Source organism: Necator americanus, chromosome V, assembly GCF_031761385.1.
Source record: "Necator americanus strain Aroian chromosome V, whole genome shotgun sequence".
Taxonomy (NCBI): domain Eukaryota; kingdom Metazoa; phylum Nematoda; class Chromadorea; order Rhabditida; family Ancylostomatidae; genus Necator; species Necator americanus.
Window position 1 is genome coordinate 3,373,799 of NC_087375.1, and position 27,433 is coordinate 3,401,231.

General features: G+C 39.5%; 2 protein-coding genes across 5 annotated transcripts; one reads left to right on the forward strand and one right to left on the reverse strand.

Moving 5' to 3' along the window:
• Window positions 1–961: 961 nt before the first annotated feature.
• RB195_012808 (uncharacterized protein) lies at window positions 962–16,720 on the reverse strand (the record flags this gene model as incomplete). Of its 3 annotated transcripts, XM_064202362.1 has the most annotated exons (30): window positions 962–986; window positions 1,043–1,172; window positions 1,228–1,291; window positions 2,025–2,081; window positions 2,144–2,194; window positions 3,710–3,786; window positions 5,175–5,283; window positions 5,748–5,804; window positions 5,856–5,969; window positions 6,073–6,288; window positions 7,065–7,102; window positions 7,766–7,909; window positions 7,998–8,096; window positions 8,189–8,292; window positions 8,522–8,631; window positions 9,364–9,431; window positions 9,793–9,909; window positions 9,977–10,121; window positions 10,200–10,357; window positions 10,721–10,847; window positions 10,910–11,065; window positions 11,125–11,193; window positions 12,604–12,664; window positions 13,601–13,720; window positions 13,785–13,968; window positions 14,176–14,248; window positions 14,325–14,416; window positions 16,078–16,207; window positions 16,287–16,420; window positions 16,654–16,720. In XM_064202362.1, the coding sequence occupies 30 exons, from the start codon at window positions 16,718–16,720 to the stop codon at window positions 962–964; spliced, it is 3,096 nt and encodes a 1,031-aa protein (XP_064058241.1). The 3 variants fall into 3 exon arrangements, with proteins under 3 accessions (XP_064058241.1, XP_064058242.1, XP_064058243.1); XM_064202360.1 differs by having other exon boundaries at window positions 969–986; window positions 1,043–1,291; XM_064202361.1 differs by lacking the exons at window positions 3,710–3,786; window positions 5,175–5,283; window positions 5,748–5,804; ... (20 more) ...; window positions 16,287–16,420; window positions 16,654–16,720 and adding an exon at window positions 2,387–2,413.
• Window positions 16,721–17,166: 446 nt separating this feature from the next.
• RB195_012809 (uncharacterized protein) lies at window positions 17,167–26,344 on the forward strand (the record flags this gene model as incomplete). 2 transcript variants are annotated; one of them, XM_064202364.1, is made up of 13 exons in its annotated part: window positions 18,435–18,531; window positions 18,584–18,662; window positions 18,785–18,846; window positions 19,350–19,422; window positions 20,948–21,001; window positions 21,073–21,152; window positions 21,470–21,574; window positions 22,844–22,977; window positions 24,450–24,570; window positions 24,641–24,777; window positions 25,906–25,994; window positions 26,061–26,208; window positions 26,294–26,344. In XM_064202364.1, the coding sequence occupies 13 exons, from the start codon at window positions 18,435–18,437 to the stop codon at window positions 26,342–26,344; spliced, it is 1,230 nt and encodes a 409-aa protein (XP_064058245.1). The 2 variants fall into 2 exon arrangements, with proteins under 2 accessions (XP_064058244.1, XP_064058245.1); XM_064202363.1 differs by lacking the exons at window positions 18,435–18,531; window positions 18,584–18,662; window positions 18,785–18,846 and adding exons at window positions 17,167–17,353; window positions 17,416–17,544.
• Between the last annotated feature and the right edge of the window lie 1,089 nt (window positions 26,345–27,433).

Consider the following 27,433-nt stretch of genomic DNA (forward strand, 5'->3'; position numbering starts at 1 on the left):
GTTTGTCTTGTGCATCTGTTCACGTCGTAACTAGTTTCTCTCTAAACTTTTCTTTTTGCTTCAAACTCTTCCTAGCATCAGACTCCGCCCTCAGGAACCCTGCTACAGACCTTGCGGAATTCTTCGCAGGGATGTATCGATCCCCCTATCGGTTAGATCGATTTGATAGACGTACATTGTTCTCAACAATAGTCTTGAATCTGTGGTAGAAGCTTACGAAAGATGGCACATACCTTGTGTTTTATCACCAATTACGGCGAGCAAAGCGATATAAGATAAATCTCATGGATTGTTTCCCAACTTTTCTCTTACTAGGGAATTTGAAATGAAGCCCTAGTATAATATTCACAATCTTCACAGGTAGTGTTCAGGTGGACATTATTCATAAACTCCAATATACAAAATACAAGAGGTTTTTTCTCAGTGAAAAAGGTTATAGTATATTCAGAAAAAAAACCATTCATCCTCAAAACATGACAAAATGAGAGCGTGAATCCAAAAATATACATGTAAAGTAATCCTTTCGGCTAAATGGAATTTTAAACAAAACACAGTCCATCGCACTTAACAAGAATGATTCAAAGGATACGGAGATGGAACACATTCGAAAAAAAAAAGTTGACCGGGAGAGACAACCACTTCCACTAACTAAAAGGAACTCCTCAGACCATTACAGTACAAAACTCTGTCTCAGCAAAAAAACCCGCAGAACACAGCACAATTACGTGATTGTAACAAAATCATATGCAGACAAGTGATCAATTCCAATCATTTCAAGAGTACTCAGAGGTATTAATATTTAGGTAAAGAAGAAAAGAACCCTGTTCAAAAAGGAATTTCAAAAAAAAAAAAATTCGAGAACAGTAAAATGAATCCTTCGAACAAATAGGTTTAAATGGCAACAAATAACTTCAAATAGCAGCAAATAAGAACAGAAATGAAGTACAATACGGGCGCTGGATTAGTGTCTACTGCCACGGAAGCCTCTGCAACTGTAAATGTTTAATTTCAAGACTTCAACGCAACTGTGAGACCGTGTTACCTCAAAACTTCGGTTATTATTTCTGTTTCGACCCCCATAGCCACCTCGTCCACGATACCCACCACTTCCTTCATGATTTCGATTGCTGTCTCGAAGGCTACCTTTGTCGGAGCAACGGGTGCCGATACCACTGTAGTTGGGTCTGCCTCCGCGGAAACTGCAGGACCCCTCATTTTCAAACCCACTTCTTCCTTCGGACAAAGAATGACCTCGAAATGTAGTGTCCTCTTTTTTAGAAGTTATATAACCCTAGAAATGAAAATGGTCGCGTATGTATAAATGTGGAGTTTTTCTTCATCTAATTTTGCGTCTTTTGCATTTATTTTTGCAAACCGCTCGCAAAGCTAACGAAGATACGATTTTTTTTTCAAGCTCAGGGTAGATGCAGTTGTGAGCGTGCGTGTGAAAGTCAGAGTGCATGTGAAATTGTGTCGGTGTGAAAAGGTTAGCACCTACGAGCGGTCCTCATGGGACGACCGCTAGCAACTTGCTCACTCGGTTCTCACCCTTTCAAGCCGATCTTTTCCTAAGCTACAAGGAATTTAACATATGAAATATGTTCAAAAGGATTGAGGAATTATTCACAGTAAACATCAGATTTTTCGAACACGGAATTTGTGACAAGACGTGATATTTCCCCAGAATGGGCAGATAGAGCTTATTTGTTGGAAGTGACTCTGAATTGTGTCCGTTTCACCCAACAATCACCTGATTGCAGATTTCGGTCGGACTGGCGTTAAAGATGCAGCATGAGTAAGTTCTGGCACAGAAGTAACAGAGATTTCGTTCCCCTAATTCAGCAAACTTTCAAGGAGGTGCAAAGTTGTTTTTGTCCCGCATTTCGCCCCCAACCATCACTTGTGTTCGCGACCCGTAGTTTCGCTATTGCGCTTTGGTATAAAGGAGAAAGCGCACCCCAAAGAATTCCCTCTCTTTGATATTAACCGATAAGAGCTGAGCTTAATATCGTAGCAATGCTTACAAAATTACAGTCAGCAGGTGAATCAGGAACGGCGAATCCTCCGGACATGAATTTTTTCTGGAATGGAACACTACATCATGCAAATCTTAGGTAGAAATACAAAACATACGGTATGTTACCTGTACACGAAAAGCTTTGACGTCCTCCGCACTTTCACTTTCCACACCCACCTAAACCAATGTCAAGAACAGAGAACCAAAAAAAACAAGAACTTGGGTTTCACAAAAGCTTCTTGTACTTCGCTATAACTTGGTAAAGCTAAAATATTTTCGAGAGTACTTACAAAATCCAAAACAAAATCTACCACAAAAAGAAAAAAAAACGTTCGAGTTTTCTGGCTCAATGTCTAAAGCGGCACTTACTAACGAAAGTTTTTTCGAACATAGCATAGATTAGTAGGAGTAAAGGATTGGGGAATGTTTGGAACTCCGTCTCCCCGCAGTCCTCAAGCTGCGGCTGACGGAGTGAGGAGTAGAGGCTGCACAGCGAATAGGCTACAAATAATAATTCGCTCCACAAGCTCATCAGTAAGGAAAAGTGAATAAGGATAAGGAAGTAATGTCGAGCCGGCTACTTAGAGTACACTAGGGTGCGGGAAGGGATCAATACATGTGGATGTGGTAGTTACATGGAGATCAGAAAGGAGATCAGAAAGGCAAAGTAGACAATAACATCTTAGAGAAGTTCCTAAAATTCCTTATTTTATGTAATTCAGGACATTTATAAATGATATGTTGACTAATACTAATTGAACATTTGAAAATAGCGTAAGTAATAATATTCTCATCATAATTTAATGTAAGTAAAAGTTTGAAAATAATTTTTAGCATGTCTAGAAAATGGACATGAAAACAACATAAATTTCTTGATGTTCGATGAGTTTCAATATGCATATTACCAGTCTTAAAAGTACTAGAGAAGAAAGAATAACCATGAAAATAACTACATACAGAACAATTGAATAAGTTTGTCTTGTTGTATTGTTTAGTATAGAAAATATTCTTGTGATTACAAATATATAAGTCTGAAAAATAATATTCATATCTGTACTGTTAGTTTTCTCCAAAGTCAAAACATTCTTATAAGTATCGTCTAAAATGTTACTTCCTACTTGGTATTATTTATGATTTAGCAATGCATCCATACATATAAATTTTTGAGAAGCGTTTCTTAAAGTAAAAGAATAAGGTTCTAAACTACAGAAAAGCATTAAAAGAACACTACTATTTTAAGAAATGCCTTTAACAAAAACGGTTCGCATCGCATTTACAAAGAGAGGAAGGGATGAAAAAACTTGAGATTATCCATTAAGCGCAGCAACACCAAATCTAAATTACTAGAAATTGCCCGATCATTCTCGGGCTCATTCTTTACATTATTAACGACATGCGCTTGTTGACATACGCATAGTCATTCTGTCCGGATCTTTTCATATCTTTGTGCTTGGCGTGAGCTCACCTCTACAGGCAAAAACTACTATTCGTATTCACAGGGAGCTCGTTTGTTCTGTGTAAAAGTGTATGATGCTTCTGATTACTAATACCTGTGAAGTACAGTTAATTCATAGCCCAAAAGAGATAACAAAACAAGACCGCTCAACTTCAGATGTTTGGCTTCATGATTATCCAGTGGAGTTGAGAGATTATTTGTAAATTTGACGAACGTAAAACAATAGCAAAGGAAACCTGTTCCTGAATATTCTCTGAAGCGCAAGAGTTCTCGTTGCCGCAAGGGTCATCCTTGGAATCACCGTGAGCGTACTCTGAAAGAGTATGAATCTCCACCTGGTTGGCAGAATTAATGTAACTGTAGAGTGAAAATCAAACCGAGAGAAAGTAATAAAAATAGGAAATAAGTAGATGCTGTTATAATACAAGCGTTCTTGGAATCCCGGAATTCATTCGTTGTTCGTTATGCATTCAGTTATGTTGTGCCACTTGGTCCGCGAGCCATAACGATCTAATATGTGCCATAACTGTGTGTAGATCACAAATTATATGGTCGTCGGTGATTTCAAACAACAGTACAGATTCGTTGGTACACTTGGCAGCGGCAAGTGCCACCAACGGCCGCACATAAGGTGCAAAGCTGCGTAAAAGACGGTACAGTATTTACGGCCTCCGTTTTCAGGACATTGAAAGATTATTGAAAAACTGATCCAGATTAGTGTAATATTAGACCGAATAAACGTAGGATTACTTCAATCAACCTTTACTTAGGCCTTTGGAGCCGACGAAAAAAGCAAAACGCCAAGCTAACGAGGGTTACACCCCCCCCCCCCCAAAAAAAAAAAAAAAAACTCGCGAGAGCCCTTATAGAAAGCATAAATAATTCCTGTTATATTCATGATTTCAGACAGAACTTTTACACCAACAATCAAAGAGGAGAGTTTTTTCGTTTCAATTGGATTTTTTCTTATTTCATGAATTTGAAAAATAATATGAATCGAAAAACCTGGTAAAATACAGCGCCATGGAAAAAAAAAGAATCAGCTGGCGTAAACCCATCATTGCAGCTGCACCGGACGTAGTGACACACATAGACCCAAGATTTCCCAGCAAGCTACGTTACTTCCACAATTTTCCACATAGACTTCAGTCTTTTACCATAATTATCACTTTAACGATAACAAACTTTCTGCAGCCATTCATGTGCATGATGACTTTCTGGTAAGGATGATGTTCCATCATTTATTCACCTCTCAGAAGAACTATTGTGTTCGGGTTGAGAAATCTTTACCTTATAAAAAAAGAATGTCGTGAATACTCCATGTTCGATTTTCAACGAACCTCGGCTTCATGATGATTCTATGTCCGTTGCTTCGTATTGAGGTGTTATGATCTTAATTTGTGGTCAATTTTTTGGTTCAAACGACTTTTCCGTCTGTCCAGTTAATTTTACTTCAATACCCATCTTCATGCTTCAAAGAGAGATAGTTGAAAATCATATATAGCAAAATAGCAGCTATCTTATTTTGCTATCGTGGATTTATTAATATTCCTACTAATCCTTCGCATTACTTAATGAATAGCAACCACATGGACCCTGTTCTATCGTGGGAAGGAAAGATGCCCAGGCTTGAAAAAAAAAGAACCGCCGATATCACCGATATTGAGCAAGATCTATAGATGCTATGGAACGTAAACTTACTTAAGGAGTTAGGCAGACAAGAATCAGAGTCACTAACTGGGCCCACATGATCGAAACTGTTTCCTTGTTCCAAATGTTTCATGTTCCTTCTTGATTCCAAATGTTTCGTCTGGAAAATGTAATGACAATGACCTCTTTCACTAAACATTTTTTTTTATCATTAGCAAATGTTATACACCCAACTCAACCTTAATAGATCGCTTGGAGTAAGTCAGGAAAATTAAGAAAAATGCAAGACAAAGGAGACTGTGAGAGTGCTTTCTAACTTTCAACGCCTCTCTGGGGGCAAATGAATGAATAAGTAAATAAACAAAGTGAGTAAATAATGATTAGTAATGTTATAGAGGTGAGCTCAACAGCAGGGTGCACTTTTTCCATTTTTAGTCGTTTTTTTTTCATTTAACAATGCTCCATGTCATTTTGATATTAGAACATTCTCATGTAATCAACCTTTCAGCATAATAAAATGAAAGTGAACCACGAGCTCGTTTATCTTCAGAACGATTTCAAATACTTTAATAAATAGTTTTGAAACATTAGAAAGATCCAAACTTAGCACACGCATATGCAAACCTCTTCTTCTGTGGTCGATCTAATTTCCAATTCGTTTCCTTCAGGATTCGTTTGGCTCTGGATAAAATAAAGAAATTCGACACAAATCAATAACCTAACCAAACATACCTTTTCTGAGATAATTCTAGTACTCAATGAATGATTAAGAACTGCAGCAATGTCATCATCGCTTGAAGTATTCGAAGAACCAAGATCACTGTCCAAAGGAGAAGTGAAGAAGACCTTTTTATGAGTTGAGATGAACAGATAAGAATTCATACTGGCTGTCGGTGTAAAATTTGTTACCATAAAACAAATATAAGGAAAATATAGGGAGTTCTCCCACCTTTGGAATAGACACGGACAAATTTTTCACTCCATCTACAGGAATGGAGTGTTCTTCCACCGCATCTGATGTTTTCATTGTGGGTGTTAAAGAACTACTTTCAGACAAATTACTCTGCGTTACTCCTTGTCCATAGTCCATAGCATGCAACAAATGATCGTCTTGTTTATTTTCTTTGTTGTGGTTTTGATTGAAACTTTCTTTCTCATCATCTTCCTAAATATAAAGTAACCAATTTCACCACAAAAAAAAACCGAAATAACATGGACAAAAAGAAAAGAGGGAAAAAAGAGAGCGTGTAAAACAAACTTGTGCAAGCTCATTACCTAAACGATACGCTATAGAACGTGGGAGTCGTTTACAGTCCGCAGTTAAACCTGAGGATAACTCTCGTTCTACTGCCCCCACTACATACATGCTACATAGTTTGGAGATATTACCACAAAGCTGTTTCACACGAATTCCTCCGGATTAATGATAGAATTGGGCGTCATAACGCTAAGCATGCGCGTGAAATACACCGGTATCTTTACGCGGAGAGATATCAACTTCGCAAATCGCATGATATGTTAGCATATATTGGTTTAACAGATATTTACTTTCTAATTCCGGCAACTGAAAATATGCAGATTGTACACCAGCAGCACCATCTTTCCAGTTACCTATGGTCCTTATGTCCTCATATGAAGAAAAAATCCAATTAAAAATTCAAAGTATGAGAAGTTCTACGTAAGCTATAGTCGGGTCAAAACGACATGAAGCAAGGACAGTTGCGTAAGCGTAAGGATCCTCGCTACCGCCACCCATCTCTGCCGTTCGCCATGGTCCCACCTCGATTCCAATAGCTGTCTCCAGCGCACCGCTTCGAGTGCACCCGCTTACGCAACTGTCGGTGCTTCATGTCGTTTTGACCGAACTGTACCTCAACTGCAAAATAGGCACATTCCGAAAGGAAAAATCGCAGTAGATCAAAAACGACAAGATCCACTTACTTTTTTATTTTCTTGGTTCAATGTTGCACTCTTGCTACCTGAAAAGTGGGAGATAGGCCAATTTTTTCAAAGAAAACTACTGTCGCTATAATAATGATGTCATAATGTCAATAATGTAATAATGACTGACTTTCCTGACATTTTCGCAGTTAAATACAAGTCTACCACAACTAAAGAGAAATCAGTAGCATCTTCACTGAATGTTTTCAAGACATCTTGTCGTTCTTACTGTGTTGTTCTGCAGGTGGTGACAGCATAATATTTTGCAACGGAAACTCAACTTCGTCTTATACGGTCTTCTACATAGTTCAATGAATTTTAACTGCTCTCTAGAAATCACATCTCATCTTCAGGTGCTCAAGGTGTCACACCGAAAAGTTCAGGTTGCATACAAGATCTTTTTGTTGAGATAAGAGTACGAAAGATTCTACTCAATGATTTTGGTGTAGTATAGCAAGGTGAAAACCAGTTGCGTAAGCGGTTGCGCTCGAAGCAGCGGGGCGGAGAAAGCGGTTGGAATCGGGAAGAGACTGTAGCGAACAGCAGTGGAAAATGGTATGAACAGGGATCCTAACTCGAAAATAGCCGCTACGCTCCACCGCTTCAAGTGCAGAGGCCTATGCAACCACACTGTGCTTCGTGTAGTTTTGACCCTACTATATATCTTCACGGAATATGTTTCAATATTGCAAAAACGCTACCTATTTGCGCATTCACTTCGACAGTATCTGCCAAACTCAGCTCATCTTGTCCAATACTCTCTAGGGGCGGAACATCAAAGGTTATTCCTGCTTCCTCCGCCGAAGATTGTTCAGCATCATCGACATGAATTTTTTGCTCAGCTCCTAAAATCTGGATCATACGAGAAAAAAGAGTTTACGCGAAGTATATTTCAACAAAGTACAAAAATCTGTACGTAATTAATGTATGGACCTGAGGTGACAAGTTCTCGTTCTTTGCAATATTTAACTCCAGCCATCATTGTCTCCACTTGCTCGCAAACTGATCGAGATGGTGCAACGGACAAAACATCTGCAAAGAGACGGAAGTCCCATAAGCAAACATTTTTGCAATATGCATTTTGTATTGTGGTCTTACAGATTGCACAGAACACTGCAGCTTACCATTTTGATCCAAACTTTGCTCGCTTTCTGCTAAGTCGTCATTGTCTGGAGCGCAGCGATCAGACTCAGAGGAACCAGTGTATGCGCAAGTATTTCTCCGTAACCTAAATTCTTCCGGAGAAGAATAATTAGAAAAACCAAGTACTGTACTGTACTAGTGAGTGAGTAAGAAAACGTGTGATTCGCAGCAAGAATTCTGCAAGAATGAGATCTTTTCAATTCCACCTTCATCATCCATCCGAATCCTGACTTGTTACAGAAGACTTGTTACATGCGCTTCAGGTTCTTCTTTCTTTGCACAATAGCAGTCAATAATTACATTTAAGAACTCACGATTGATCGTTTCCTTCGCAAAAATTATGATCAACATCAGACACCATTACCAATTCACGAGTTCTATCATGTATAGCGATTTCGCTACTCGCAGTACTCGAATGAACAGGCTACAAAGATGTAGATTATATATTTTTCATAAGAAGAATGGAACTGTAAAAGAGATTTTTTTTTGTTGAATTCTTGAAACAATACCTGTGATAGGATATCTTTTTTTAATCACAACACCTATCCAACTTATCATAATCTTATCTTTTCTTTGGCGAGCTCGTCGTTCAAGCCAATTTCTTTCTGCCTAACCCCCAAAGGAGCTTTATAAGCATGAAGAAAAATCATTGACACGAAAATATCATTCTGAAAGAAAGGATGAGCTACTTTCATTGTATTTTACTCTATTTTGAAATAACACAAGATACGAATATCGTTGTGATTGAGTCCAGTATCTATGAAGGTTTTAACTTTGTTCTCCACCTAATTTCTTATTTGAAGACGAAAATTATGTGGTGAAAAAGGATATACAAAAGTAGGGGAAATTTATTGTCAACTGAGACATATCATTAGAGCATGAAGTGAAAATTGCTGTTTTGGCTCGGATAAACATGCTCCTATTTATTTTTGGCCAATCCATCTTTCAGATAATCAACTTTAGACTTTCAGATAATCTTTCAAATAACTTCATTCCGGGGATAGTACAAATTCAATGGGACAATATTTCGACAATAATAAAGCTCCCTTAGGAAGAACACTGTTTATTGTGCAAGCAACAATTACTCTATTTCTTTTCAACTTCGTGTCACCATATTCGTTGACTATTAATGTTAACTCAAACGTCTAACTTATACCTCAACGATGGAAGATGGAATCTTCGAGATCTGGAAATCCACTACACTCTCCCGAGCCTCCAGTACGTCTAAACTGATAAATTTATTCGATCCCCGTGAAATCGAATACTTCAAAATAGTACTCGTTTCAACCCCGTAAGCATTCCTGCAAAAACTGTTCAATTCTTTAACTGACTTCATATCCGTTCTTGAGTCGCTCTTTGAGCCTTAGCCCCAGCTTGTGGGTTCCAGAGAATTCTAAACTTCCCAGAAAGATGGAACACTGTGATAGACACCCACGGTGAATACACCGACGATAGACCACCAATGTGTAATTAGAAAACTATGAAATTGTGAAGGGTACGCGTGTGTAAAAGATGTAAGTAGCCGAACTAATAACTGAAACGTATTCGGGGCAGACCTTTTCATTAACATCTATCTAATTAAGACCTTCTTTGGAGTCTACAAAACCATAGCTGCTTGCATCCTGTCTCTCCATCATAGAAACAGGACATAGCTGACTGAGTACAACCAATACACGCTCATCAGGATGTCCACATAGCATTCCTACAAAGACCAAAATTATACAATAATGTTGGTACTGCATATGAATAGAAGGACCAAAGCGACATACTTCTACTAAGCTTGCGAATCATGCTCATGCCTGTGTGACGATCGATGTATGGATTCTCGACCAGTACATCAATTCGTGGACAAGAACGGCCAAAAATAACTTCAAGAACCGAGCAAACGAAATCACAAGCGAAAATCAGAAGTCCCTTCAAAGATAAGAACTTCTCAATTAAAAGAATGATAGATCTCGTGGAAGTAAGCTAAAGCAAAACTAGATGTCTCACTCGACAAATGGGGTTTAAAGTAGTGTCCTCGCGAAGGACAATCGCTATACTCTCTATTGAGCTGCGGAGACTACGCTGGCGATAAACGTCATTAGATTCAGCGATATCCACGAGAGCCGAACGGTTTAGCCACATTTCAACTAATCCTCCAATATACCCTAGAAAAAGACCACAAATGACAAATAACACTTTTTTCCTCAGTTCGATATCCTGTATATCCTCAGTAATATTGAGGTTTCAGTAACACACTGATTTTCTATCGAATATAAAGTTGAAAATATACTCAAACCATGAAACAGTCAGTGCACTTGACTTTGCTTCAAAAACCTTATCTTCTAACTAATCTGCTTAACTTAGATAAATATACAAGTGAAACAACATAGTTGTATTTGTATTTGGGTTATAGATTATAAGATAAAGCGTTATAAACAAAAAAAAGCAAAAAGTATAGCATCACAATGCTGGACGTAGCTAATAAACTCAGAATTTAATATACGAATAAGTTGCAAGTTGAACGATACCGTTAGGATGTCGTTGCAAAAATAATCCTAATTTGTCCGATACATCACTCTGTTTCTTCCATCCAATAGATGCCGGTTTTGCGTGGAAAATTGTGCGGGCGGCTTCCGACAATAGCGTCATGGCCAACTATAAAGAGCAAACGTGATCGTAACCACGGGATTCACGGAAAAAATAATAAAATAACCAACAGGATAAACAATCTGTTCAACCCCGGTAAAAAAGGAATATTTGTCAAGGTGCACAGTCGCATTCTCCGCAATAACGATTACAGCACCAAAATTGCGATATGCTAGAGCGTCGGCAATTACAAAGCGGACATGTTGTGCCAGTTCCAAGCGTCCAACCTATACATAATTTTTGCTAAATATGCCCACTGGTAAAACTTATGAATCATAAAACACACCAATTTTCTCTGTAGTGGAGCATGTTCGTTGAGGGCAAAGTCAATCCTCAGAATTCGATAGCAGCATAACTGGAAATAATTCCCGAATTTATCAAAATTAGGGACTGCTATCTAAACAACTAGCCATGCATACTGTGCTCGTTCGTTGTGTAATGTAAAACGTTTGTGAAACCTTCTATAACAGCTAGAGAAACAACTAAAATATGATTGCTAAGATAAGCACAAAAGGGTCCAAAACGGTTAAGCATTGCTACGATGAGAGTAGATCTTCTCTTTTTTATTTCCGCAAACTAAATGAAACGACCACTTCGTCGAAACCGAAAAGTTTCGCAGCAAAGAAGCAGTAGAAGGAGAGTGCAACTGTGCTGTTTGGCTTCAGAAGAGCGTTAGATTCGTCGGAAAAAGGAACGAAATCCCAACGCCCAAGATTTTAAATAATTTCGGTTATAAACAAACTTTCCATGGCATTGAAAACGTTTGGAAACGCGCTTGGATTTGATATATAATTTTCGATAAAACAAAATTAATAAGAGCCACTCCTTTGTTAGCTCCATTTTCCTCAAACAATGTCGATGTTTGCAATTGTGTTTTAGTCTTACCGTCCCTTTTGGATAAGAACTTAGGACATTTTGTTTGCACGGTCCTCAAAAATTTGACAAAGAAATTCGCCTCCGAGAAAATTCAATCATCGAATAAAGTGCCTAGTATGACCTGTGGTTCACTTACTTTTTAGCTTATTTTCATAACAGTAAACTTTTTCTTTATTTCGAAATCGTTTCTCCTAGAAATTGAAGAGACAAAGAAGAGAAATGTATCGGAACGCGATATGAATCACGGTCTGCGTCGAAGGTGTGGGGGTGTAACTCACTACGTGACTCCCGTGGAGATGAGGATAGGACGACTCGAAGGCAGCATATTACAAATCTGATGTGGTTAGAGAATCTGCGGAAAAAGCTTGAGGTTGTTTTGTGGATTACGGAATCCGGGATGGTTCCCCTCATCTCTTCCTAATCGTCGTAAAACGGCACGAAAAACGCCGTTTTTTTTACGACGATTAGGAAAAAATGAGGTCTCCGACGAGTACGTAGGGTGACACACCCTACAACAACGCGTCCGTGACCAACTGTAGTACAAATTCATCGTTGAGCAGCATATCACCAAATTACGACGTTTAAAAACCAGTGCTTACAGAATTCGTATGTTCAAATTCAAAAGGGAGAAACCAAACTTGAAAGCCCTAAAATCCCAACATTCACCTTTCCACCATCCTCTAAAATTTTTCAAAGTAAGAACCTGGATTGCTACTTTCTCTTAGAAAACACTGTGCCATCCTGGGAAAAATGGTGGACAATAGGGCCACATTAAAATACTTACTGAAAAATCAGAGTTGAATGCCGGAAAAGCGCATAAAATCTACATGAGAACTACAAGTGGAAAATGAATGACAAATGAGCAAAGAATATGATTGGAACGAAGTACCTGATCGATACAACGAAGCATGCGACGTTCAAAAAATGGATTTACTGCACTGTTGATCAACCTGAAAGAACTACGTCTTTGAATATCCTCTTTCGAAACACCATTAGAATGTAAGAGGCACTTCTAAATCACAACACCGTAAATACAGGGTTAAGCACGGAAAGTCATGAAAAGAGATTATGAAAAGCGAAATCAATTTTCCGAACAAGCAGGTGTTGGAGGATGCCTTAGGTTGGGAACAAGATTAGAGAATTATCTTCGACTTTCGACTTCGATGTACTTCGGAAGAAAAAAAAAACCTTTTTCATTGATTACCTGAGTGAAAATCAATTACGTCTTATTCCGAGAAAAAATCATTCGAAGAGGTAAAGCAATGTAATAGAAAATTGGAACGACAGCAATAATCTGTCAAAAGTTAAAGCTAAGTTTCTGAGCAGCATCTGAATCTAGACTGCTTGGCGACACCTCAAGGATCGCTTAGTTTCAAGTGGAGATATTTCGAATTCTCCATATAAAGTAGGAAATTGTCGGACTTGTGTTCCAAACAAATAACTCCACATAAACTTCTGAACTGTACAGACAACCAGATTTCCCAGTCTCTCGAATTCTTCGAACATTTGAGCTGCGATAATTTTGAATTTTCTCCGGGGTCAATAAATTGGTACCAGATTTGTCTGGGAGGATAAAAGCACTGACTTGACACATCTGCTAGCCACCGCAAGTCATTGTATAGACCAGATACACGTTCGTAAACCTCAAACGATTCTGGATTGAAGTGAACGTGGGGGCGCATCCCAAGCAGATTTATTAACGCCAGAAACTTTATCCTTTATCCTTTTAATTTTGAATTATTCGTGTTAGTCCGGTATTATTCCCTCGAATACCACTGTATTTTGTTAGACATGTCTATGTAATAACTCAAATAATACATAATACAGGTATTGGATACGCAAATATCAGCAAGATTAAAGGAATCGGAAATAAAAGGAGGACATACCTGACTATTTCAAGGACATCCGCGTTGACAGTGTTTTGAAATAGACAAGAGCATTCTCGTGTAAGCTGCTCGCAAATGTAATCTTCTGGGAAATAAAGTTTGGCCAAAACCATAGCATCTCTAAATAATTGAGCATGAAAAACACGAAACATGAAGCTGTTTTATTAAGCAGAGCAACTCTCACAATTTCAAGCCACTAGCAGCCATCTCTGCAACAGCAGATCGACGACGTGATCTCGGCCCAGCCATCATATCACAAATCAGTCGGGTGATTGTTGCTGCTTCCCACAATTCATTCGATGGTACACCACCACATGATAATCGAAGCATTACGGAAGTCTTGTGGTTGTCCCATTTATCATGAGTGGCTATATACTGTATATAAGCGAACGAATACAACCGAGGTTCTCCAGATGAGTCGGAAATTGAAGATGTATGGTGTATTTTCAGGATGTTTTGATATCGAATGAGAAAGATTGCACCTTTCCTCGACATATGATCCCACACCAGACATCAAAATTTCCGACTCGAAGTTACTATTGAGAGAAATGGAAAACAAGCAGAAAAAAAATCACATTGATTAAGATGAAGTTGCAACAAATCATGCTGGTAATTGTTTTCCTCGCTGATCTTTCGAGCAAACGAAGCCTTAATTGTTATGCCTTACTTAGATTAATCTTTTTCACCTTTCTTGATAAAAAAAGCAAAAACTCCATGCATTTACCTCATTCAAAAGCAGACTTGCATCAATCAACGAAACCAGTTCACGTCCATTACGCTGATACAACTCCAAATAACTTCGTTGTAAATGAGCTACTTGAAAAACAGATTAAAATCTACAAAAATGCTCAGCGAAAGAGAGATAGATTATTAATATTCTTTTACAAATATTTCACAACTACACGCAGATCTATGTATCAGTAATCAAGAAAATGTAGTCATAAGCCCAATAGCTGTTTTTAGTTTACATGCTGTTTATATGGTTGCGGTGGACGAAATATGGTGGACAGGAAGCAAAATGGCAATAGTATCAGTGGGTATGAATGTCAGAATCAGAACTAGAATTCCAGTCTATAAGGACAATATTGGATTTGAACTGTTGCGCCCAATTAGGAAAGAGCAACGTTAGACAAGGAATTATCTCAAAGTTGCTTCTCTTTGTAGTAATCTGTGGCAGCACATTAGGTCCCTCACCCATTTACGCAATCTAACTGAAGCTATCGCAGGTCCCATTTCGATACGAAGCGCTTACGCAGTACCAGCAGGATCGAGGTCGCTTAGCCGCTAATAACGAGCCACTATCTAAGCGCTAAATGCTAAGTGCAAAGCTGCGGCTAAGGCTACTGTAACTACCCATTACTCTTGGTCCTGCCCCCAGCCACACAGCGTCAGTATATAAGGAAAATTTGATTTATAACTTGACCACATGATCTTTTCCGTCACAAAGCGAACCATTTCCGTACAACATGGATTGATTAGCGGGGTAGGAATGAGGTGCACGAGTTCGCACAGGATTTATATTCGTTATTCATATTTGCTTACTTCTTAATTACCGTTCCCCAGAGAATTGTGCATTCAATTAAGAGTAATATACGCATTTATTCAACTCAAATGCACATAAGCAATAGCTTTTCCTTTCCTTTACTTCCATTTTTTGACGCAGAAGAAATGTAAATAGAATAAAAATATTACGAAGTGTTCCCATCATATTTTTCTTCTGTTTCCTTCCTTTTTCCGCGTATGGATCGCTTCGCCACAATGCGCATGGAGGCAGGAAGGCTGCGATGTGGGTAAGGAATGCCGCAGAGTAATGGGGTAATGGGCACTTACAGTAGCCTGCGCCCCATAGATAGATACTCAAAGAAACACCGTACTGGAGAGGCAAACTACGTCTTTAAACACTTTCATGTGAGAAGAAAAAAGTGGATGTGAGGAACAGCGAAGCTTGTTATAACCAAATTCTCTTGTTTGAAAGAAAAAAACTCAGAGACAGTCAGCTTTCCTCATCTTTTTTCATTTAAAAAAAGTAAAGTAAAAGAAGAAAAAAACCAGTTTTTTTTCTTTTACTTTACTATCACATTCATATTTCCACATACACTCGGAACAGAATGTTTCCAACCCGATGTGCGTGCGATTAGAGCCGCAGAAAGACTGTTAAACAAAGGAAGAGGGTATGTTGTGGCAAACACGCTGAGATAATCAAGTTGAAGACAGCTGGTGCCAGATGTACGCAACATTGTTGTATTCGTTTAATACAAAAATAAAGCCTGAATTTATTTGGGTGATCGAGACATTTTAAAAGATGACAGATGCCTTCTTAAAATATTTTTGTAAGACTTCTCGTAAATTTTACATTTGAAAAAAGTAGTTTTCTACAATTATCGCTGACCCCTGACTCGACCCTAGAAAATAAGTTCACTAATTTCCATTCTTGGCTTTAAAGTGATGAAATCTGAACCAATATGTTTACACTGCACCTATGTCTTGTGAAGAAGGCCTGGTGGTCATATTTCCAGCGACAAATAATGTTAGAGGATCTCCATTGACGTATGGTCCAGGACAAGGACGAGGAGATGTCGCCAGAACCTCTGGTATTTCTATATCCAACTAAATACGATGCTTTTACGGGAAAATAGTTATGCGAATCAAAGTATTCAATTCTTAAGTTTGCAGAGATAATATATACCTGCGACTCTCTTTTTACAAGAGCATTATTTAATACTGACTGCGGCCGTTCATTAAACCATTCCAGGAGAGATGGGAAGAGATAAACCTTCGAACTGCCGGAACATTGTCGAACAATGCGAACCTTCCAAAAATCTTCAAAGAGTTGGTCGTTAACTGATCATAAGTCTTTCAGTAATCACAAAAAAAAAACACAGAACAATGTCAAATTTGTCTAATAAAATGGACACAACACCACTTCCGTTTGAGGAGAGCTCAAGGAAAAGCATGCGTTATCCAGACTTGCCCCAAATACATATTCGGTGGCGACAATGAATGTAGTGGATATATAATATGTAATCTAAATAGGAATGATAATAAAGACTCACCTGCACGTTGCTCAACCGCTGAGAAGCTATCTACTTTTTGAGAGCGTGGTTGACCGCATTCATCCATGAGTATATTTGGAGGACAACTACAAATACTATGAATAAAATACACAGCAGGATTGAGTCGATGAAAATGTCTGCAGAGAATTATTAAAACAAAGAAAATAAAAAGGCATAGCAGTATTATATGCAATATTATTGCACCCTTCATCACTTTTACAGTACATCAATACATACATATATAAATATACAGTGGCTTCGAGCCGCCTACGTAACTGCACCATGCTTCATTTCATTTTGATCCTACTGTATGTCATCGTTTTGGTATCCATTGAGAAAGGCCGTATCCTATGGCTGATTAGGTCCCTTTAGAAAATAAATATTGACAAAGGTGAGCAGCTGTGGTGGGCAACTGTGGTCGCAACATGACGACACTACTAGGTCCCACCCGCTGCTCACGTTCAGAAATCAGGTCAGGTTAGTATGCGAAAACCATAGTCGGGTCAAAACGACATGAATCACAAGTGTAGTTGCGGTGCGTTTGCGTACGCGCTGGAAACGACGCGGAGGAGACAGCAGTTGGAACCGAGATGGGACCGTCGCAAGCTGCAGCGATGGGTGGTTCCAGCAAAGGTTTCACCACGCTCCAAGCCGCTACGCACCAACGAAGCGCCTCGAGAGAAGCCGCATACGCAATTGCGTACGTGCTTCATGCCGTTTTGACCCTACCATACTTAATCTACAAAGGGTGTTGTGATTAAGATAACGTAAAATCTCGATGTGAACGTAAAGTTACGTTGTTCACTACGCAACAGTACGCGACAGTTAACATGATTCAAGTGACACAAACACCAAAATTCATAGCATTGTGGAGAAGTGTGAACAAATACAGTAGGTCAAAGCGACTTGAAGCGAAGTGAGAGAGAAAGAGAATAACAACTTGACTGAAATTGAGACAGTGCTTTTCAACGTAAAGCCGAAGCTTAGTAAACCTATCATTAATGAATTAATTAAGAAAATTAAGATCAAAAACTTGTGTGTACGACTAGCAATAAAATGGAAAAGAAAGAGGAATGGGGGAAAGGGTTTTCACTGGCGTCTTTATTTCTAAACCCTCTACTTCTTACTTTTCTCCCCTAGTAACTTTAACTTACATGTTATAGATCCTCTAACGCTAATGCTTTGGTCTTAGGGCCCCGACTGATTTAATTATTTACTTCCAGAAATAAGGCATTGCAGTGGACCTCTCAGTCACAAGGACTTGTTCTCATTTTTTCGAAAACCAATCTGTGTATATATTAGTGAGTACGGTTATTATGGAATAAAGTCATAGAATCTGAACAACATGACAAAAAAGGATCTCCACTGTGGATTTCTCTTTGGAAAATTCGAGAGAGAGCCGAGCTGCTTCTGGTAAACATTGCCACTGATGGGTAAGTGAACGAGCAGAAGGTGCATAAATCTCCTAACAACTTAACTAAAAAGCACAAGAGCAACATACACCTACAGAGTGGTTAACGAACAAATCACAGTACAGTCGGGTATAAATGACCAGATCTTGGTAGGCGGCTGCGCTGGAAGCGGTGCGGTGGCGCTAGCGTTTGTGATCGAGGTGGGACCACTGCTAATTTTGGTAAAACTGCAGGGTTGAGTGAGGTTGGGAAAGGTCAACCTCGTTGCTTCCACTCCTCGACCATATCTGCCGTGACTTTTTAACCTTTTTGACCGCATTATATTACGGATAAAAGAGGAAGTGTTTGGTGTTAATCAATACGCTTAGGATGCACCCCCACGTTCACTTCAATTCAAAATCGTTTGAGGTTTACGAACGTGTAACTGGCCTATACAGTGACTTGCGGAAGCTATCCGATGAGTCAAGTTTGTGTTTTTACCCTCCCAGATAAGTCTGCTACCAATTTATCGATCCTAGAGGGATTAAAGGCTGGGTTGCGTTTTCGAGGAGGGGGATTCGATCCTCCGACCGATCGTGCAGACACACAGAGGATTATGTAAGTCCGTTAATTGTTGCAAAAAAGCGGAAAGTTTTAATCTTTTCGGCATTCTACTGTAGGACTTGTATATGATGCCTCTAGTCTTGCTGTCTTGTGCCTGGACTTAAACTCTTTTACAGGTTCTCGCGAACGACAGGTCATCGTAAGACCATCCATGAGGAAATACTGGACCTTGTATCAAGTCGTATTGATCAAAAGGTGTGCCCTTTTCACTCTTAATTAAGAATTTCTTTTTCAAATCACTCAATCAGTAAGTCAAACGGATTACTTCTGGAATTCTGGAGAAGTTTGTTGACAATTAAGACATGAAAGTAAATAAAATTCTTCACAAGAAATAAGGTATATATTTGCATGAAACACAAGGCATTTAGTTAATGGAAGGAAGCCTTTCGGTACTAAAGTTGGCAATATTGGCACGCGAAAAAAAGGGCGATCGAAAAATCGAGCTGTCGTCCCCATAATGGCAATTGTTGACAATTTGTCGATAAATGACAATTTCAGTTTGACCGTGACATTAGCCTTAGCGGCCATTGAGAGACTGATTTCATGTACATGTAGCCGGTGTTGTGTTTGCTTTAGCATGAATATGTCCCGAACGCAATTTCACGGAAACGTCCAATGCACTGTAGATGTTCAAAAATGGTTCCCATTGTTTACTGATAAATATAGTAATATCATATTTAGTTAGTAATGACGGATACTTGAATACCACTCATTTCGAGCTGTACAACTTCACAAGTGGTTGGACGAGCAAGGTGTAAGTTTTTAACGTAAGCGCAATTATGGCAGTGTCAGAGCGACATGAAGTGCGGTAAAGTTACGTAAGCGGCTGCGCTAGAAGTAGCGTTTGGAATCGAGGTGAGACCATCGCGAACCACAGCGAGAATTGATGTAACTAACGATCCGCCCCAGATTCTAACCTCCTACGCCCGCCCCACCTCGTCGAGCGCAGCCGCTTACATTACATGGCTCCAGGCTCCATTGGATGCTCTGGAGAGGGAGCCTGATTCGCTTGTAACGTTCTTATCTGATATCTTCCAAGCAAGTATAGTAGAAGAAGAGCAGAAGAGAGTAGAGAACATGTATAGTAGGGTGGAAACGATGAACGATGATGATCATGAAGTACGGTGCAGTTGCGTAAGCGGCTGGGCTCGAAGCGCACGCTAGAGCGCAGCGGTTAGGATCGCGGTGGGACCATTGCTAGCACCATCCAACACTACATTTCGCAATAGTCCCACCTCAATTCTACCCACTATCTCCACCGCGTCGTTTCAAGCGCAGCCGCTTACGCAACTGCTTCGTGTCGTTTTGACCCGATTATATAGTCGTTGGAGACAGCGGTCGGGATCGAGGTGGGACCATGACGAACTGCAGAGATGGGTGGTGATAGCGAGGAACCTTACACGATCCCAACCGTTACGCTCAACCGTGCCGCTTCGAGCGCAGCAGCTTACGCAACTGTCCCTGCTTCATGTCATTTCGACCCAACTATAAGCCTGCAAGCACGTAATTGTCTGAGGTTGCGGAACAAGGTTCGGTTTCGCAAGGAGCTAATTCTGGGTCGCTCAGTCGCGCTCTTCTTTCTGGAAGTTAATAACTAAATCATTTGGGGCAGGACAGTGGGGAATTAAATTCCCATCTTCTTCAAAAACTCTTCCCTTGAGCTTTTCAGAAATATAATTGATAGGAGATCCAATAGTTTTAAAAGCGTTAGTACTACATTTTGCAAAGTTCGAACTTAATTTTACTCATATATATATACCTTCGATGATGCCACAGTTTGAAAATGTTCGAAATATGGGTTTCCCTCCCCTTCTCCCCGAAAATTAGGATTGGTGATCTGGTATACCAGGGTCAAAGCGACATGAAGCACCATTCATCGCTACACGATGGTCCCACGCCGATTTCAACCGCTACCTCCACCGCGCCGCCTACGTAACTGTGCCGCGCTTCGTGTCGACAATCTTCCAATGCGACTGAACGCTCAATAATGAGATCATATCTAAATCGAGAACTCGATTCCATTCGGGAGTATTATTTTTTGAATAAGTAAACAAAGTGGTCCGAAGGTTCCTTTTCCAGTTAAATTTATGAAAGTGCTACCTAAGCTTGAGAATTCTCGATTAATTCCTACTTTAAGAAGTGGTCTACTATCCACTTTAAGTCTCGACAATAGCGAATAATTCGACCAACCACTATGTGAACTTGATTCTGATTTAAACTTTTGCCTGAGATTACTTTATACATTTTGTTTCCTACATTTCAATCTGTAGTATTTTCAGCCTTTCCGGCAGAGAGCCGGAGGACCAGGCCACCTCGGCGAAGTATATTAATGAGTAAGTTGCAATGCTGTTCTTCAAAAAGAATCAATTCACAGTACATTATTGATGGGTGTGGCCAATTTTAGGCTGAATAACATAAGTCTCGTGCAGGTGGTTATATTACTACAATTTACCACCGCGCTTTCTCTTGTCATCTTCTCTGTTGGTTAGTGTTACCGGTATACATATGTTATATATAGTAGGATCAGAACGATACGAAATATTGCCCAGTTGCATAAGCGGCTGGGCTCGAAGCGGTGAAAAAAAAAGAAAAGTAAAAAAAAAGAGGAAAAAAAATAATAGCTGAAATCGAGATAGGACCGTCCCGAACTACTGCGAGTAATGATGTCAGGAAGGGTCCTCTCCAGATCCTAACCGCTGCGCTCCGCCGCACCGCTTCGAGCGCCGCCGCTTACGCAATTGCGCCATGTTTCATGTCGTTTTGACCCTACTATACGTACTTACTAAAGACCATTTTTTTAGTGGGAGTGTCTGTCAATCAGCCAATAGGTTTTCTTCTCCTTCTTGCATTACTACAATTCCTCATCGCAATACCAGGATTTGCATATCATTTCAGTGGAAGGAAAGGTAAGCATGAATCTCCAGATTTTCTGATAAACGTTTTTGTGCGTTTTTTTTTTGCATTTTTTATTTTTTGAATCCCATACAACGGTAGCTAACTGTATGGGAATCGACAGGATGTGCAGCGTCCAAATTGTATTCCGTGATGAAGGATTTAGTAAAGTCTCCAAAAAAATCTCCACTAATGGGACAAAGTAATTTCTTGCAAGTGATTTCGCGAGAATACATGACACGTTCGTAAGTGGCGGAATAAACGTGACCAGTAGCGAAATTATTTTATTTTTATTTTATTCAAATCGAGTCAAAAGACAGAATCCTCTCCTTCTGTCCTCACATGATCAATCCCTTGTTCACTTTCCCGTTCATAGTCCTGAAATCTAGTTTTCATCCTCATCCCCAAGTTTTTTTTATTCCTGGGAATGAAAGTCTGGTAAAAAGCTGGGCACACCGTGTTTATATGAGCGTTATCGTGTGTATAAAATCTGTATCCTTCAAATCTGACTGGAACCTCTGAATCGACCGGAAGATCCAATATAGATAGTTTTGCGTCATCTTCTTCAAATAAGCTCCATTTTTCTGCTCCGTGTGAATCAATCGATAACTCACTTAGCGCTCGTGTGAAGAGGTAGCTTAGCGAACTGTCTGTAGGTATTCTAATCCCACAGAGTTACTCAGAAAGGGTGACATTGCTGACAGTCTATCCATAAGGACGTGATGGTATCCCAGCCCCGCTAGTCGGCGAGACTGGTCAGTTTGTCTTCCTTTTGGAGTTCTTGCGTGGTGTACTTGGGACGATATCGAGGTTTGGCAAGCAGAGAGGAGTTTAAAGGTATCACTCCAGGATTCTGGCGTGGTATATGTTTTCGTTGTTCCTATATCGGATCGTTGATTATGTATACATGGGTGGTACCGCTCATTTCTCCCTGTACCCCTGTAAACAGACGGCTCCGAAACGCTGTTTCCTACGACGTCCATTGCCACCCATGCGTCCCCCCCCCCTTAGATTCGTGATTGAAATAAGTTGCCCATCGAGGCGTCCGAATGGATTTTCTACGAATCGCAAGCGGAAGCGAGGTGGAAGAGTGGCGCGATTCCAATAGAGGACGTCGTAAGAAACAACAACGTTCCGGAGCCGTCTGTTTATAGGGATACAGGGAGAAATGAGCGGAACCACTCCTCTATAATGGAATTCAAACGATATAGTTGATATCTCTTGTATGGAGGTTGAAAAATCGAAGCAGATTGATGACAATCATCTTCCAAACTTTTTTCCAGCTCATTTCCTCGCTTATCTTATTTTCGAAGTAATCACATTGGCTAGTGAGCTGATATGGTTTGTATACAGTATCGCCACAAGTACTTCTACGTTCATTACCGCTCTCATCCTTATCGTGCTTATCTTTGTACAGGTGAGAAAACTATGGTTTCATATTCAAAAACATAAATTTGGGCTGATGAAGTGCAGCAGGCAAGAGATCCCACTACGTTTGCACACGATCGATTGGAGGTTCGAATCCGCCCCGCTGCTTACCAAGCCTTTCTTTCATCCGGATCGATCGATAAATTGGTACCAGACTTGTCTGGGGGATAAAAGCACTGAATTGACACATCGCCTAGCCCTCGCAAGTCATTGTATAGGCCAGTTACACGTTCGTAAACCTCAAACGATTCTGAATTGAAGTGAACGTGGTGGCGGGGTCCCAAGCGGATTGATTAACGTCGGATAATTTTAGAAATTACAAATTTCAATCTCCTCAAAAATCCATTTTGTTCCTAATGGCGTTCCACAGCTATCCTCATTATGGGTCTAACAGATATCGCGAAATACACCAAAGTAAAAAAATACGCATGTATTCTTTTTTTTCTTCGGCACTAAGAACTTTTGCTGGTTTTTTGTCGCGTGCAGCTGACTGTTCTCGGTTTACTGTGTGTGTTTTTTTACTCTACTTCCCAACGTATCGCAGTGCTGTAAATACTTCGACAAGCTTTTTTTTGCTGTGCGCGCGATCGTAACGTTGAAGCGCAGATAACGGGAACTGACAAATTCTCTTCTCGAACCCAGGCTAGAGAAACACGAAAGAAAAAATTAAATTGAAAATTAAAATTTCATGATATCAAATTATTTGTGTTGGAGATGTTTTGAGAGTAGTGCACAAACATGCCATGACAGAACTGAAATCCCTTTTTTAAAAGCATCAACCCATGAATCTGGAGTGGTACGGATTTCTGGTGGAGTATTCGTATACGGGATCGTATACGAATAGATTATGGAGAGCTTTTTTCTACAACCGCATCTTCCGGGCCGTTTTTACGGCAATTAGGAAAAAATGGCGGAATCAGACCCCTCTCTATAAATCTACGATCCCGTATACGAATACTCCACCTGAAATCCGTACCACCTCAGATTCGTGGGGTGATGTCTTTAAATGTGTTTTTGAAGTTACCCAATGATTTATAAAGATATTGTTTGTGATAGAACAAATCAATAGTTGTTTGGAAATACATTTAAGGAAGATAGAATTCACTACTCAGCGTTTACAAAATTCTCGTTTGAAGAAATTGTCCGTGAACCGCGACGTTTCCTCTGAGAAGGCAGAAAGCGAAAAAAATTGACGAAAAAATGTAATCTTTCTAAAGGAACCCTAAATGATTTTTATTTTCTCAATACGTATGCTTAGTATAGTAGTTGAGTTCACATAAGGGTTCTCGGATAAAACCCTTATCCGTGAAAAGAATTTCTCCAAGCTACATGTATATCGTTCAAGAATTCATCTTTTAAAAGTGAAAAAAAACAGCAAAAAACTGTTTGTAAAATAAAAGTCTGATGGTTTGATAGCCAGACGTTCGAAATCGGGTAGAAAATCTTACTCGAGATTTTCAGACTATTGCTATTCTCTCAGCAACACTTTTCAAAAATGTGATTGTAAATCTTGAAAATTTGCAACTCAAAACACGCAAAAAACACGATGAGAAAGATGATTCTATAGAAGAAAGTAGAAAATGTAAGTAAATGAAAAATTCGACGTTAAATCGTCATATAATATTTTATTTTTAACGTTGAATGCTTTTCAGCACGTTCTTTGTCACCAAGTGCATCGAAACCCGTCTCATCTGCAAGGGATGAGACAACTAGCGGTTCTACACGACGCAAAATGACATCCAGAGAAATGGAACAAGGAATTGATAAAAGCACTCGAAGAACTCAACCAGTACGACGTTTATTATAAAGCCTATCGATATTAAGACCCCCAAAAATTGGTATTTACCTATACTTGTATTATTATTTGTGTTTTTTTTATTTATTTGTATTTGTTGTCCGGCAAAGTTAGTATGCCCTAGTCTGCCTTCACTATTTTTTTTGACTCGTTCAAGGGGAGAGCTTTGTTCTATGGTTTATAGGTTGGTTTAGTTTTCCCCTTGGCTAACCATGCGCATTACAAAGGAGAGTTAGAAATGGAAAAATCAAGGATTAATGACTCAGTAATATTAATTAAAAGCATCACACCACGAATCTGAGGTGGTACGGATTTCAGGTGGAGTATTCGTATACGGGATCGTAGATTATGGAGAGGGAGGTGATTCCGTCCATTTCTTGCTAATTGGCGGAACGCAGGAAGCCGCATCTTCCGAGCCGTTTTTTTTACGGCAATTAGGAAGAAATGGACGGAATCCCTCTCCTCGCCATAATCTACCATGCCGTATACGAATACTCCACCTGAAATCCGTACCACCTCAGATTCCTGGAGTGATGCCTTTAAAACCGCCCAAGGGAAACTGAACCTGGCTGACCCCTCAAGGATTAATGGCTTAGAACCTGGCGCTTTGGTTTTCGTTGACTAAATATATTTTATGATAACTATGCATATATGTTATATCCATATTATTTCAAGGACACAACAGCTGTAAATTTATTAAAAATCGTATCATTGTAATTTGTGACACGCTAAAGGAAATAATATGGAATTTTCTCAAATACAAATGAATGAGCGAACACTTCGAAGACGTTACTTTTTCTTAAAAGATTTTTCGGTGGTACGCTCTGCACTTCATCAATTCTTAAGACATTTAAAAATTTAAATTTCATCAATTTAAAAAAGACTATTCAAAACTTTTTTTTGTGAACATTCCTCATAAATAATTCCAAAAAGATAAAGAAAGAGATAAAAAGATAAAAAGATAAAGATAAAGAAGAAACGCAGCCGCTTTTGCTTGATATGAGAAGATCTGGACAATGATTAACAAAAAAGTTAATTAGTATAAAAAGTGCGATTTTAAAAAAGGAAAAACTGGTGTAGCAAAGTCATTGAACAATTGAGAATTGATTAGAACGATTACAGAGAAAGAAACACTCTGTAAACGAGGAATCATTACGAAAATTCAAAGAGGGCCGAAGAAAGATGAAAGAATTAGCTGAAAAATTGAAAGAGTGAGAAACAAAGAGGATTCTTGTGTTACTTCAATGATGACCTATTCGAAAAAAAATTGACTTCAGGAAAAAGAGTCGGAAGCAAGAAATAAAGTCCGGAAATGAAAATTCTGAGAAACAAGGTGTTGGCACAGGTTCCAGTGGAGTACAAAGTACGGATGTTTCCTCAAATGTATCACGTAGCACTGAAAGTGTCAATGGAAAAGCAAACGATGTAAGATTATTGTAGGATTATTTTGATATTCACTCTTCAAACAATAACTTTTTGGTGAAATAAAATAGAGAGATTAATGCTACAGGTAAAATTTGTATCACCTCTTGGAACCGCAAGAGATCCCTCTGACCTATAGGTAAGCAGATTTTGTTTTTAAAAAAATAACCTTAGCTCGGAGTTGAAACGATATTGGAACTCACAACTCACTTCAGACCTGAAATATATACAGTCAACATCAAGGGGAATTATTTTTCCACTTTTCCAAGTGCTAAGTCTACAATATCTGGGTTCACAGACATTGTAGAATTAAAAGCAACGTGCCACGAATCTGACGTGGTGAGGGGAATCCGCCGGAAAAGTAAGAGAGGAGATTTGTAGGCGTTACGGGATTCATCGTGGTTCCGCTCTTCTCTTCTTCATCGTCATAAAAAACGACGTGAGAACCGTTTTAGTTCCTACAAGGAACGTCAGAATGCTCCGATATGTGCATGTTCCGGTCCCCTTAGCAGTTTATTCATTGGTTCCACTTGAATAGACTGATGAAGAGACATCATTGATCTTCGCCGCTCGCACTCGGATGTGGCGCGTGCGTAAGGGTGGCGCGTTGCAGCTGAAGTCGTCGTAAAAAAGAGGGTGGAAGAACCTCACATTTTGAAATGTATTGAAATATACTCCCAAACAAATCTTGTCGACCCCGGAGGGACGAAAGGCTCGGTTGGCACTGGGGCGGATTCGATGGTTCGATCGATCGCGAAGACACAGCGGAACCTCTTACCGACTGGGCTACACTCGCCCTTCAGTAGTATCAGGGCTATTTGAATGGATCGCTCTCTCACTTTCTTTGAATTATGATATGCTGGAGGAAGCAATGTTTAACGTTTCTGAGCTTTTTTAAGAACAAAGTATTGTTGGGACCCATTGCACAAATTCGAACGTGGTGCTTTTACCTCAGTATAGAGAACGTTATGGAATGGCTATGTTGAATGGCGCACTGCCGTAAGGGCGTGGCGTACTGCCATCAGGGCACTAGGAGGTCTCATAACAAACGAGTTTTGTGAATAGAGTAGGGCATGAATTATCTTATGAGTTTTTGCAATGCATGCTCGGTTCCTTCCAATTCCTGAAAAGGTCCCGAGGGAGCTGAATGGAAATTTTGGCACCCTACATTGAATAATATCTTGTTAGTAGCATTTCTATTTCTAAAAATTGATAAGAATTAAATTAG